At 42.9% G+C, this 15,103-nt stretch overlaps 1 protein-coding gene across 1 annotated transcript in view; it reads left to right on the plus strand.

The window, feature by feature from the left end:
* kcnt2b (potassium sodium-activated channel subfamily T member 2b) overlaps nucleotides 1-15,103 on the plus strand; it is an 83,600-nt gene that overhangs the window by 53,579 nt on the left and 14,918 nt on the right. The window contains exons 13-14 of the mRNA XM_072443852.1: nucleotides 1,639-1,747; nucleotides 14,757-14,865. Coding sequence (XP_072299953.1) covers nucleotides 1,639-1,747; nucleotides 14,757-14,865 — 218 coding nt within the window. The remainder of the gene's footprint in view (nucleotides 1-1,638; nucleotides 1,748-14,756; nucleotides 14,866-15,103) is intronic.

Here is a 15,103-nt window from a genome sequence, read left to right on the forward strand (position 1 = left end):
ACAGGAGAGGAGAGTGTGAAATGGGGGGTGAGAGAAAAGGGAGGACATGCAGTAAAAGTATGATCTTGACATACTTTTACTGCACTTGGGGCCTGGCATATGTGTGCTGTGCCTTAACCACTTGACCACCGGGCAGCACCGAACTGGTCTTTTCAATTATATTTGTGTGGTGGTAACAATGTATTAGGAGCAGTGCTATGAAAACTAAAATAATTAGTACATTTACGTAAGTGGATGGCTTACGTTGTCCTACATATAAAATATCTTGTCTAACAGTAGAGAAAAACTGTTTGACAAGAAAAACTACATTGTTGACGCACTTTAGTGAAAGCGTATTCAACACAGAGTTTTCGGTCAGACTAGTTCAGGGCCGAATTTAGGCATTTGGTAACTTTTGTAAATATTGCATAAATCACAATCCTGTGGGATTTGGAGGCTCTCAACCAAGATGTTTTCAACAAAAATCTTTTTTTTTGTTTTAGATTTTAGATTTTAATGTTATTAGCAACTCATTATTATGAGGGCCCCCACACTCCCCAAAGGGCCCTGCTCCAGCCCTGCTCCAGTGTCACATGAAGCCCATCTCATGCTCTTCTGCAGAGAAAATAGAGGCTTCTGAAACACTACAGGCTGCAAACTATTAATGCTTTCTGTTGCATTTATGAAAACATGATTTAGACATTTGTAAGAAGTCTAACGACTTTGGCTTTGCAAGCGCTGCGGTGTCAGCTCCTCAGAGCCGCACCAGCTCGACGCGTTGCACATTTTGTTTCATTCTCTCTTTTTCCCGCTTGATGACAGTTCAGTCCAAGTTTGAGTTGATAAAGAACTAAAGACAAAGTGAGCCAAAGTAGACTCACTGTTTAATAGCAAAAGGAACGGTGCAGCTGCTGCACAAATAACCTATTTTGTCATTTGATCCAAAGTGCCTGGTCAGGCTGATACCCCTCAGAGCACTTGATGCCCTTTGCGCCGCGTTATGTGCTTAATGGGAGTGGCGGCGCTGGACTATTATCTACAAGACTGAAATAGAGCACTTTTCCTCTAAATTCCTCTAAATCTTGAATAACCTTTCATGATAGACATGCCCCACTTTCCTATTCATTCACTAGTGACTAGTGGGAACCGTAAAAGTACAAATTGTCAATGCATGTGTAATAGTACCATGCTGCGCCTCAGCTCGGAGAAAAGCAGCCCAAATTGTGCTCCTTTAACTGCATCCTTCGATTGTAAGACGTGTTTTGCAGCTTTAGCATTTTACTAGACTTCAGGCTTAATCCAGTGTTACTGTTAATACTGATGACTGTTTGTTGTTGCCCTAATTCCCCCACTCTCTCTCTCTCTCTCTCTCTCTCTCTCTCTCTCTCTCTCTCTCTCTCTCTCTCTCATCATTATCCACCCTCTCTTTCGCCTCCTCTCTTGCTCTTCCCATTGTTACTGTTCTGTTTTTCATCTTCACTTCCTCTCTCTCTCCCTCTGTCTCTCTCCCTCTGTGTCTCTCTCCTTTTCTCTTCCTCTCTCCCTCCCTCTGTCTCTCTCCCTCTGTCTCTCTCTCTTTTTCTCTTCCTCTCTCTCTCTCTCTCTCCATCCCCCATTTTCTCTGTCATAATTCTTCTCCATCTCGCCCTCTTGCTGCAGGACCACCAGACGATCCTTCGAGCTTGGGCGGTGAAGGACTTTGCTCCAAATTGCCCCCTGTATGTGCAGATCCTCAAACCGGAGAACAAGTTCCACGTCAAATTTGCAGGTGCGAGCGAGTGGAGTGGACTCAAAAAGCATTCTCCTTTGTTCACACTGCAGGCACATCGGGTGGCTGCACATGTGAAGGAGCCTGACCATCAAATTGTTTACTTCATGTTGACTCCAATAGTGGCCCTGGAACCTACATGCGTCTGCAATAACAAATACTTTTGCACAAAAGATTTAGCTTTGATAAATAGCCTTGATTTCTGATGTCCACAATTACCTTGTTAGTTTTTGGTTCTTGTCATTGTCTTGTTCTTCATCTATTGTTCAGGTTGTATTTTATTCATTTAAGTTTGTCGCTCATTGTTGTCAATCTGTCAACAAGGATGTGATAGATTTAGCGGTAGCCTTGCCATTCTCCTCGACCTGCTCCAAGTCTCTTTGAATTCTGCTTTGTTGTTGTCGTAGCTTCCTTCGTTAACTAAACCTTCTATTAATTTACTGTCACTTTCAGTTTGCTCAGGATAAGTCTTCAATATTACAATGTAGAGCCATAGATATACAAACTGCAGCCACTGAGGGTCAGCAAAGGAACAAAGTGAAAGTTCATTCTTTATCATTGTGAGAAAAAAGGGTATTATTGTTGCTATTGCTAAGGTTAAACAATAGTGTCAGGTCTTTCTTGTGGAAAACTGTTGCTCTTTTGATACGAACAACTGACAACAACCTCTTAATTGTTGAAGATACATTGATAAATCCTCATATCTGTGTCCGTCTCCACACAGCAGGTGATGTCAGACTTGTGTGAGCAGTGTACGGCTCAAATACGTCACATTTCTTTTCAAAAGTAGAGTTCCAGGCCCATTTATTTGTCGTAGTCTCGTGGCTTTTGATCATTTCCCTTTTTACCATCTGTTTATTTGGAAATCAGTCCAACCTGCGTTCACATGACCGACCTGCCAACGATAACGCAAAAAGTTTCTGATGCAATTGAATGAGCCGGCACTTAAAAACAGCAGCCACAGCTAATTTATAGGCCCCTTCACGGCAGTTCAGTGCAACAGCCACATTGATGTTTTGTCCTTCCAGCTCTGTGGTGGTGCTGCACAGATTGACTCAGCTTGCCTCTAAGCCCTGTCAAGGATTCTTTTCTGCTTTTTCGTAGTAGTTATTTTTTACACATTACTTTTCCAGCTGTACCATCATCAGACACGTCAATCACCCCCCCCAGAACTTAAGTCTGCCTCTATCCAGAAACACGTCCTTTATTTTTCAAAGGACGTCAACGATGATTCAAGCTGGAGGCTCTCATACCAGCTGCTTCTATCTATGATTAACGTTTTGCTTCACACCTCGGCGACCAGTTCCTGCCTTCTTTTGATGCGTTTTGCAGCGGGTTGGTACCTGGCAGACACATTTCTCCCCACGGCAATCCTCCTACGCAGTTTAAAGACCGCGACCCAGCAGTCAGAATGAGTGCCTTTGTATTAGAATAGGCCAGTAGCTCAAACAGATAAATTCACAGTCCTCATTTCGAGTCCTTCTGCTGGGGAATAATTACCACTCAGCGCAGAGGTGAAAAGGGTTACCTATTCAGAAAGTCCACAGCAGGTGTTTTTTTTTACATTGTCACTAGACTTGATCCTATACCTTTTAATGGATAGTTAGTATTGAGAAACCTGAGTGAGAAGCACATTTAATTAGATTATTATTCACCAATTAGTTTGTGTTGTGTCCATTTATGAGAAGCAGTTCGTATACATGTGTCATTTTTATCAATCAATCAATCAAACCTTATTTATGTAGCATTTTTGATACACAAAATAGCACAAAGTGGTTCACACAAGAAGCAGGATAAAGAAAATAGAATAGTATAGAACTAGAATATTAGTAAAATTGAGATATCAACGCTCTTAAAGGTACTGCAAAAAGTGGTGTAAAGGTACGATAAATAAATACAGATATAAATATATAAAATGATTAAAATAATAGTATAAAAATAGTATAAAAATGTGAAATAACAATTATTAAAACCTAAATGAAATAAACAAGTATAAAATAATAAAAAGATGAATAAAAAGCTAAGATTAGAAGGTGAACCTGCATAACTTGATAAAGGAAAAGTAACAGGACAGAGTAGTACAGTAAGTGCAGATGCCATGTTTTGACACCAGTCAGAATCCACTCACTAAGTGCTAGTGTAGGAGGCATTAATGAACAGCCGAGACCATATTTAATCTGAGCAACAGGAATAGCTTAATAACAGCTCTGCACTCATTAGAAAAGATGTGGTGGCGCGATGTTACACGGTGCAGGAAATCCCGAGGGGCCCAACCAGAAATGTATGGTGTTTTGCCAGCTAATTATCTCTGTTTTTGTTTTGGATGTTAACTGAGGCGCACCGTAAAATACAACCAATAGATTTAATTAGATTTAGCTGATGGACTTCTGAACTGTGCGCTCCACAAATGACCACTGAAACAAAAGCACAGCATTAACATCAGTTTGTGGTCTAACGTAAACGAGTGGACCAATAAAAAGTGTGTTTGTGTGTTTTTAGGTAATAGGTTTGGATGTTTTGGGAGTTTAGTTTCAGACTCCAGAGAAAGCTGAATGATTGAGGCTCAGGGGAGGAGAGGTGCGCAGGGGACAGTGCAAATTGTATATTGAAGAGAAAAACAAACCTGATTCTAAACTGATGGTGTAGATTGTTTTTGTATATTGAGAAGACAGGAGCAAGTGACGGCAGAGCTACGCAGACAGGAAGCTTTTATTATGAGTCGTGAGAATAGCAAATTTATATCAGGAAGTAACTGAAAGTTTAGCAACAAAAGATAATACAAAGTTGCTGTGAACAAATAAACATATTACAAAGTCTAGATTTATTTTTAAAAATGTTCTTAGTCAGAATGTGTTTACTCTTTACGGTCACAATACATAATATGTGTATTGTACTACTTTACCCATAATAAAGGAAGGAAGCCAAAACAACAATTTTAATCTGTTTGAATTGCGACATAATACACCAATTATTAGGGTTGACTATTATAAGGAACTGCACTTGAATTGATTTAAATAAAAAGTTTTAAAAAATAACTGTAAATCAGTCTGGCAGTTGTAAAATACACATTAAGGGCCGGGGTTGTAATCAAGCTTTCTTCCCTTTTGTTTAAACCAATCAGCACCAACGCATTATGTTAACAATACTGACACCAACACCAGCTCAGTCAGCAAACATATATGTACATGTAACATGAAGCCACAGGAAAGCACTTTTTATAAATGTTTTATGATATCATGTTTGGCAGAAGTACAGTGCTGCCCTCTCTGGTCTTGACAGAATTCGTGTCACTTTAATTGTAAAACCGACACATGGTTTCTGATATGAAACATTTATCACAACAAAACTGTCCTATTCATAACCTGATTTATAGTTTTTTGACAGCTTTTACTTAAATTTACTAATGTTTATGCATTAATTTACACAATACCAAACAATATCCATACTGCGACTACTATTACTACCAGTACCATTAGATTGACAGATACAAACTGTATTAATCCCACAGGAAATTTGGCTCTGGTTAGCCATCACATTCTGTCTGCTTTGTTGATTACATTACACTCATGTGCCTTAATGAAGTTTGGCGTGGTCATTCTTGTCACTTGAAGCAGAACTGTTGATGTCACAAAGCAATTACTCCATAATCGTGCTATGGTTTTACAGTGTCAGTCAACAAACCACATGTTCAGGCAGCGGCTCTGACTTGTGAGGCTATAGCTCAATCGAGAACGACACCGTACGGAAAATTGATTCTGTGAAACAAAGATTGGCCTCGAATTGTAATCGCCCCATTGACTTTTCTGTTCAAAAGCGGGACACGTAGCAGGTGAGCAAAGAGGCCTGTGTGGTGAGATAGAGTTCAAAAGCAGATGCATCCCGTGTTTTAAGTTGTATGAATATTATATGCAAGTATCAATACTGTGGGTTACTAAAATTCTGTGTCAACGTTGCCATGGTACTAAAAATTCAGTCTTGATTTTAACATGGAGGGAAAAGCTCATTAGTAAAGAACTATTTGGATATTCCTTTGAATACTAATACTAAAAATTAGCAAACTACAAATTAATTGGTCGATGTTTCTGAATTGCTTGAGAAGTACATGTAGTTCCAAAAAGCACTGCTTCGCTGACATTAATAAATAATAGTTTGAGGTCAAATTTGCGAATTGATCAAACCTCAGTAATTTATTCTTTAAACTTGTCTTGTCTTTTTCTTGTGGACTTAATCCTGTGTATCATCCATTAGTAGTAGTAGTAGTAGTGGAAGTAGTGGTAGTGGTGGTGGTGGTTGTAGTTTTAGTAGTGATAGAGGTGGTAGTAATGGTAGTGGTAGTAGTAGAAGTAGTGGTAGTAGTGGTAGTGGTAGTAGTAGTAGTAGTAGTAGTGGTAGTAGTGGTAGTAGTGGTGGTGGTGGTTGTAGTTTTAGTAGTGATAGAGGTGGTAGTAATGGTAGTGGTAGTAGTAGAAGTAGTGGTAGTAGTGGTAGTGGTAGTAGTAGTAGTAGTAGTAGTAGTGGTAGTAGTGGTAGTGGTAGTAATGGTAGTGGTAGTAGTAGTAGTAGTAGTAGTAGTAGTAGTGGTAGTAGTGGTAGTAATGGTAGTGGTAGAAGTAGTAGTAGTAGTAGTAGTGGTAGTAGTGGTAGTGGTAGTAATGGTAGTGGTAGTAGTAGTAGTAGTAGTAGTAGTAGTGGTAGTGGTAGTAGTAGTACTAGTAGTGGTAGTAGTGGTAGTAGTAGTAGTAGTAGTAGTTGTGGTAGTGGTAGTGGTAGTAGTAGTACTAGTAGTGGTAGTAGTGGTAGTAGTGGTAGTAATGGTAGTGGTAGTAGTAGTAGTGGTAGTGGTAGTGGTAGTGGTAGTACTAGTAGTGGTAGTAGTGGTAGTAGTAGTAGTTGTGGTAGTGGTAGTGGTAGTAGTAGTACTAGTAGTGGTAGTAGTGGTAGTAGTGGTAGTAGTAGTAGTAGTAGTAGTTGTGGTAGTGGTAGTGGTAGTAGTAGTACTAGTAGTGGTAGTAGTGGTAGTAGTGGTAGTAATGGTAGTGGTAGTAGTAGTAGTGGTAGTGGTAGTGGTAGTGGTAGTGGTAGTGGTAGTGGTAGTGGTAGTAGTAGTAGTAGTAGTAGTAGTAGTAGTGGTAGTGGTAGTAGTAGAAGTAGTGGTAGTAGTGGTAGTAGTGGTAGTGGTAGTAGTAGAAGTAGTGGTAGTAGTGGTAGTAGTTAGTAGTAGGTAGTTTGTTTCTCTTACTAAAGTAGTCAATATGTCACTTAAATCTGGAACATTCCCAACGGGCTTGAAAACTGTGGTTATTAAGCCGCGGCTAGAGAAGAGCAGCCTGGATCAAACAATAGTAAACAACTATCGACCCATTTCAAATGTGCCGTTCCTGGGAAAAGTCCTTGAAAAAGTCATTTATCAACAGCTTATTCAGTTCCTCCTAATTAGTGACTCCTTTGATGTCTCCCAGTCTGGTTTTAGCGTCACAGCACCGACACGGCACTCATTAAAGTGACAAATGACATCCGTCTGAGCTCTGATGCTGGTGAGGCCTCTGTTTTAGGATCTCAGTGCTGCATTCGACACTGTCAATCATGGGACCTACAGAGATTGGGGGACTGGGTGGGCCTCACTTGTAAGGCCTTAGATTGGTTGAAGTCCTACCTTGAAAACAGAAAATACTTTGTTGAGATTGGTGACTGTGTCTCTGAGAGCATGGTATTGACCTGTGGTGTGCCCCAGGGGTCAATCCTCGGGCCCCTTCTGTTCAACCTCTACATGCTGCCGTTAGGTCAGTTGATACGCAGCGAAAATGTGTCCTCTCACAATTATGCAGACGACTCTCAGATCTATGTTTCACTGAACAAAGAAAGACATTTAGGAGTAATAATAGACTCTCACCTGAATTTCAACAGCTACATCAATTCAATCTGAAAAACATTGCCAAAACTAAAAGTATAGTGTCTAAACCAGACTTGCTAGTGCCAGAATCAGGACTGAACATGGACCGGCCTCCTGCTGGTGCCAGAGTCAGGACTAAACATGGACCGGCCTCCTGCTGGTGCCAGAGTCAGGACTGAACATGGACCGGCCTCCTGCTGGTGCCAGAGTCAGGACTAAACATGGACCGGCCTCCTGCTGGTGCCAGAGTCAGGACTAAACGTGGACCGGCCTCCTGCTGGTGCCAGAGTCAGGACTAAACGTGGACCGGCCTCCTGCTGGTGCCAGAGTCAGGACTAAACGTGGACCGGCCTCCTGCTGGTGCCAGAGTCAGGACTAAACGTGGACCGGCCTCCTGCTGGTGCCAGAGTCAGGACTAAACATGGACCGGCCTCCTGCTGGTGCCCAGAGTCAGGACTAAACATGGACCGGCCTCCTGCTGGTGCCAGAGTCAGGACTAAACATGGACCGGCCTCCTGCTGGTGCCCAGAGTCAAGACTAAACATGGACCGGCCTCCTGCTGGTGCCAGAGTCAGGACAGAACATGGACCGGCCTCCTGCTGGTTCCAGAGTCAGGACTAAACATGGACCGGCCTCCTGCTGGTGCCAGAGTCAGGACTAAACATGGACCGGCCTCCTGCTGGTGCCAGAGTCAGGACTAAACATGGACTGGCCTCCTGCTGGTGCCAGAGTCAGGACTAAACATGGACCGGCCTCCTGCTGGTGCCAGAGTCAGGACTAAACATGGACCGGCCTCCTGCTGGTGCCAGAGTCAGGACTGAACATGGACCGGCCTCCTGCTGGTGCCAGAGTCAGGACTAAACGTGGACCGGCCTCCTGCTGGTGCCAGAGTCAGGACTAAACATGGACCGGCCTCCTGCTGGTGCCAGAGTCAGGACTAAACATGGACCGGCCTCCTGCTGGTGCCAGAGTCAGGACTAAACGTGTTCTTATTTATTTACTGTGACTCACACTGTTTTGTGTTTTTATGTCTTTTTAACATTATAAAGCACTTTGAATTGCACTTTGCATGAATTGTGCTCTATAAATACACTTTGATACGATAGAGGGGGATTTTAGAACAACTGTCTTCTAATTAAATCACTGTCTGACACAGTGTCGTCTGGAGCTCGACTGAAACTTGGTGGGGCTTTTTTTTGAGCTAAAAGCAAATTAACATAGTTTAATAATGTGACATCCTGACTGGATATGGAAGCCACAGAACTGTCAGAGGCGGAAATGGAAAATTTCCTCCTCGCAATAATTACCCACAAAGAAAACCACCATTGGAAAGGGGCAACGGGGTACTGCTTTTTTGATTAGCGGTTGCACATGTTTGGGTCAGCAAAAAATTGAATATTCAATTGTAGTACTTATTTTGTCTTAACATTTGACTAATTATGTTTTTGTTTTTGGCATCAATTAAAACATTATTATTGTTCATTTGTTTATTTCCCTTGCCATTTCTTTTTCTTTTTTCAGTCATAGATTGTGATTCGCTGTCGTATTACTATCATTAAAATAAATGGCAATTAGGACGCGTTCACACTTGTTGTTTGGTCCTACTTGAGCCCAGTTTAGTTCAGGTGTATACTTGGTTTGGCCCTGCTTTAGTCCTGGTTTAGCCCTGGTCTAGTTCTGAACTGAATCCTAGTTTAATCCCAATCTTCATGTTGTCTTTGTGCAAGTGTGAATGACCCGCTCTTTATATACTTATTAGCACAGATATATTGCCTGACCCGCCAGCCCCGCCCACATTCTCTTCGAATGCGTCTCGGTCTGGAATTGGACCATTGGGGGACGTCAAAACAAACGTTCCAGCTTTACCGATCCAACCACCGCCGCTAATTTGTGTCACGTGTCCCTCAAATGCGGAAGACGTTCTGTCACGTGTCTCTCAAGTGCAGAAGACTTTGTGTCACGTGTCTCTCAAATGCAGAAGACTTTCTGTCACGTGTCTCTCAAATGCAGAAGACTTTGTGTCACGTGTCTCTCAAATGCAGAAGACTTTGTGTCACGTGTCTCTCAAATGCAGAAGACTTTGTGTCACGTGTCTCTCAAATGCAGAAGACTTTGTGTCACGTGTCTCTCAAATGCGGAAGACTTTGTGTCACGTGTCTCTCAAATGCAGAAGACTTTGTGTCACGTGTCTCTCAAATGCAGAAGACTTTGTGTCAAGTGTCTCTCAAATGCAGAAGACTTTGTGTCACGTGTCTCTCAAATGCGGAAGACGTTGTGTCACGTGTCTCTCAAATGCAGAAGACGTTGTGTCACGTGTCTCTCAAATGCAGAAGACTTTGTGTCACGTGTCTCTCAAATGCAGAAGACTTTGTGTCACGTGTCTCTCAAATGCGGAAGACGTTCTGTCACGTGTCTCTCAAATGCGGAAGACTGTGTCACGTGTCTCTCAAATGCGGAAGACTTTGTGTCACGTGTCTCTCAAATGCAGAAGACTTTGTGTCACGTGTACTTTGTGTCACGTGTCTCTCAAATGCGGAAGACTTTGTGTCACGTGTCTCTCAAATGCAGAAGACGTTGTGTCACGTGTCTCTCAAGTGCAGAAGACTTTGTGTCACGTGTCTCTTAAATGCGGAAGACGTTGTGTCACGTGTCTCTCAAATGCAGAAGACGTTGTGTCACGTGTCTCTCAAATGCAGAAGACTTTGTGTCACGTGTCTCTCAAATGCAGAAGACTTTGTGTCACGTGTCTCTCAAATGCAGAAGACTGTGTCACGTGTCTCTCAAATGCAGAAGACTTTGTGTCACGTGTCTCTCAAATGCAGAAGACTTTGTGTCACGTGTCTCTCAAATGCAGAAGACTTTGTGTCACGTGTCTCTCAAATGCAGAAGACTTTGTGTCACGTGTCTCTCAAATGCAGAAGACTTTGTGTCACGTGTCTCTCAAATGCAGAAGACTTTGTGTCACGTGTCTCTCAAATGCAGAAGACTTTGTGTCACGTGTCTCTCAAATGCGGAAGACTTTGTGTCACGTGTCTCTCAAATGCGGAAGACTTTGTGTCACGTGTCTCTCAAATGCGGAAGACTTTGTGTCACGTGTCTCTCAAATGCGGAAGACTTTGTGTCACGTGTACTTTGTGTCACGTGTCTCTCAAATGCGGAAGACTTTGTGTCACGTGTCTCTCAAATGCAGAAGACGTTGTGTCACGTGTCTCTCAAATCCGGAAGACGTTGTGTCACGTGTCTCTCAAATGCAGAAGACGTTGTGTCACGTGTCTCTCAAATGCAGAAGACGTTGTGTCACGTGTCTCTCAAATGCAGAAGACGTTGTGTCACGTGTCTCTCAAATGCAGAAGACTTTGTGTCACGTGTCTCTCAAATGCAGAAGACTTTGTGTCACGTGTCTCTCAAATGCGGAAGACGTTCTGTCACGTGTCTCTCAAATGCGGAAGACTGTGTCACGTGTCTCTCAAATGCGGAAGACTTTGTGTCACGTGTCTCTTAAATGCGGAAGACGTTGTGTCACGTGTCTCTCAAATGCAGAAGACGTTGTGTCACGTGTCTCTCAAATGCAGAAGACTTTGTGTCACGTGTCTCTCAAATGCAGAAGACTTTGTGTCACGTGTCTCTCAAATGCGGAAGACTTTGTGTCACGTGTCTCTCAAATGCAGAAGACTTTGTGTCACGTGTCTCTCAAATGCAGAAGACTGTGTCACGGGTCTCTCAAATGCAGAAGACTTTGTGTCACGTGTCTCTCAAATGCAGAAGACTTTGTGTCACGTGTCTCTCAAATGCAGAAGACTTTGTGTCACGTGTCTCTCAAATGCAGAAGACTTTGTGTCACGTGTCTCTCAAATGCAGAAGACTTTGTGTCACGTGTCTCTCAAATGCGGAAGACTTTGTGTCACGTGTCTCTCAAATGCAGAAGACTTTGTGTCACGTGTCTCTCAAATGCAGAAGACTTTGTGTCACGTGTCTCTCAAATGCAGAAGACTGTGTCACGTGTCTCTCAAATGCAGAAGACTTTGTGTCACGTGTCTCTCAAATGCAGAAGACTTTGTGTCACGTGTCTCTCAAATGCAGAAGACTTTGTGTCACGTGTCTCTCAAATGCAGAAGACTTTGTGTCACGTGTCTCTCAAATGCAGAAGACTTTGTGTCACGTGTCTCTCAAATGCAGAAGACTTTGTGTCACGTGTCTCTCAAATGCAAAAGACTTTGTGTCACGTGTCTCTCAAATGCAGAAGACGTTGTGTCACGTGTCTCTCAAATGCAGAAGACTTTGTGTCACGTGTCTCTCAAATGCAGAAGACTTTGTGTCACGTGTCTCTCAAATGCAGAAGACTTTGTGTCACGTGTCTCTCAAATGCAGAAGACGTTGTGTCACGTGTCTCTCAAATGCAGAAGACTTTGTGTCACGTGTCTCTCAAATGCAGAAGACTTTGTGTCACGTGTCTCTCAAATGCAAAAGACTTTGTGTCACGTGTCTCTCAAATGCAGAAGACGTTGTGTCACGTGTCTCTCAAATGCAGAAGACTTTGTGTCACGTGTCTCTCAAATGCAGAAGACTTTGTGTCACGTGTCTCTCAAATGCAGAAGACTTTGTGTCACGTGTCTCTCAAATGCAGAAGACGTTGTGTCACGTGTCTCTCAAATGCAGAAGACTTTGTGTCACGTGTCTCTCAAATGCAGAAGACTTTGTGTCACGTGTCTCTCAAATGCAGAAGACTTTGTGTCACGTGTCTCTCAAATGCAGAAGACTTTGTGTCAAGTGTCTCTCAAATGCAGAAGACTTTGTGTCACGTGTCTCTCAAATGCAGAAGACTTTGTGTCACGTGTCTCTCAAATGCGGAAGACGTTGTATCACGTGTCTCTCAAATGCGGAAGACGTTGTGTCACGTGTCTCTCAAATGCAGAAGACGTTGTGTCACGTGTCTCTCAAATGCAGAAGACTTTGTGTCACGTGTCTCTCAAATGCAGAAGACTTTGTGTCACGTGTCTCTCAAATGCGGAAGACGTTCTGTCACGTGTCTCTCAAATGCGGAAGACTGTGTCACGTGTCTCTCAAATGCGGAAGACTTTGTGTCACGTGTCTCTCAAATGCAGAAGACTTTGTGTCACGTGTACTTTGTGTCACGTGTCTCTCAAATGCGGAAGACTTTGTGTCACGTGTCTCTCAAATGCAGAAGACGTTGTGTCACGTGTCTCTCAAGTGCAGAAGACTTTGTGTCACGTGTCTCTCAAATCCGGAAGACGTTGTGTCACGTGTCTCTCAAATGCAGAAGACGTTGTGTCACGTGTCTCTCAAATGCAGAAGACGTTGTGTCACGTGTCTCTCAAATGCAGAAGACTTTGTGTCACGTGTCTCTCAAATGCAGAAGACTTTGTGTCACGTGTCTCTCAAATGCGGAAGACGTTCTGTCACGTGTCTCTCAAATGCGGAAGACTGTGTCACGTGTCTCTCAAATGCGGAAGACTTTGTGTCACATGTCTCTTAAATGCGGAAGACGTTGTGTCACGTGTCTCTCAAATGCAGAAGACGTTGTGTCACGTGTCTCTCAAATGCAGAAGACTTTGTGTCACGTGTCTCTCAAATGCAGAAGACTTTGTGTCACGTGTCTCTCAAATGCGGAAGACTTTGTGTCACGTGTCTCTCAAATGCAGAAGACTTTGTGTCACGTGTCTCTCAAATGCAGAAGACTTTGTGTCACGTGTCTCTCAAATGCAGAAGACTTTGTGTCACGTGTCTCTCAAATGCAGAAGACTTTGTGTCACGTGTCTCTCAAATGCAGAAGACTTTGTGTCACGTGTCTCTCAAATGCAGAAGACTTTGTGTCACGTGTCTCTCAAATGCAGAAGACTTTGTGTCACGTGTCTCTCAAATGCAGAAGACTGTGTCACGTGTCTCTCAAATGCAGAAGACTTTGTGTCACGTGTCTCTCAAATGCAGAAGACTTTGTGTCACGTGTCTCTCAAATGCAGAAGACTTTGTGTCACGTGTCTCTCAAATGCAGAAGACTTTGTGTCACGTGTCTCTCAAATGCAGAAGACTTTGTGTCACGTGTCTCTCAAATGCAGAAGACTTTGTGTCACGTGTCTCTCAAATGCAGAAGACTTTGTGTCACGTGTCTCTCAAATGCAGAAGACTTTGTGTCACGTGTCTCTCAAATGCGGAAGACTTTGTGTCACGTGTCTCTCAAATGCGGAAGACTTTGTGTCACGTGTCTCTCAAATGCAGAAGACTTTGTGTCACGTGTCTCTCAAATGCGGAAGACTTTGTGTCACGTGTCTCTCAAATGCAGAAGACTTTGTGTCACGTGTCTCTCAAATGCAGAAGACTTTGTGTCACGTGTCTCTCAAATGCGGAAGACTTTGTGTCACGTGTCTCTCAAATGCAGAAGACTTTGTGTCACGTGTCTCTCAAATGCAGAAGACTTTGTGTCACGTGTCTCTCAAATGCAGAAGACTTTGTGTCACGTGTCTCTCAAATGCAGAAGACTTTGTGTCACGTGTCTCTCAAATGCAAAAGACTTTGTGTCACGTGTCTCTCAAATGCAGAAGACGTTGTGTCACGTGTCTCTCAAATGCAGAAGACTTTGTGTCACGTGTCTCTCAAATGCAGAAGACTTTGTGTCACGTGTCTCTCAAATGCAGAAGACTTTGTGTCACGTGTCTCTCAAATGCAGAAGACGTTGTGTCACGTGTCTCTCAAATGCGGAAGACTTTGTGTCACGTGTCTCTCAAATGCAGAAGACTTTGTGTCACGTGTCTCTCAAATGCGGAAGACTTTGTGTCACGTGTCTCTCAAATGCAGAAGACTTTGTGTCACGTGTCTCTCAAATGCAGAAGACTTTGTGTCACGTGTCTCTCAAATGCGGAAGACATGGGCTGTCTACATGTTTTGACGGCAGCTGAAGTTGAAGCGGTCACTCTTGTCCTGCTTGAGCCCACTTTAGTCCTGATGGAGACTATGGTTATATTCTAGTCCTGCTTTCCAAATGTAATCCCAATTTGGATTGTGTAAAAGTGTGAACTATGATGACTGTGTGTTTTTGTGGGAGATTTTGACCTGGGTCGCCGTGTCCTTCTTGTGTCCCTCTTGTGTCTCTCTTGTGTCCTGCAGATCATGTGGTGTGCGAGGAGGAGTTTAAGTACGCCATGCTGGCCCTGAACTGTGTGTGTCCGGGCACGTCCACCCTCATCACGCTGCTCATCCACTCCTCCAGGGGACAGTGAGTGCACCTCGTCAGCCAAAATATCTTCAATATTAACACAATAACACAAGGATTATCTACATCAGTACATATCATTTGAATTGAGCGTATAAATTTAATTAGATGTCTGCTTTTGTTCTTTTTTCTAATATATTCAATGTGATTTGCCAGAGAACACTCTCAAAGTAACTCGCAACTAGACTGTATTTACTGAAGTAATAATGAAATATTTTGTCTACATGTAAGATTTATTATA

Source organism: Eucyclogobius newberryi, unplaced genomic scaffold, assembly GCF_026437365.1.
Source record: "Eucyclogobius newberryi isolate DKJ021-1_F unplaced genomic scaffold, fEucNew1.0.hap1 SCAF_13, whole genome shotgun sequence".
NCBI lineage: Eukaryota > Metazoa > Chordata > Actinopteri > Gobiiformes > Gobiidae > Eucyclogobius > Eucyclogobius newberryi.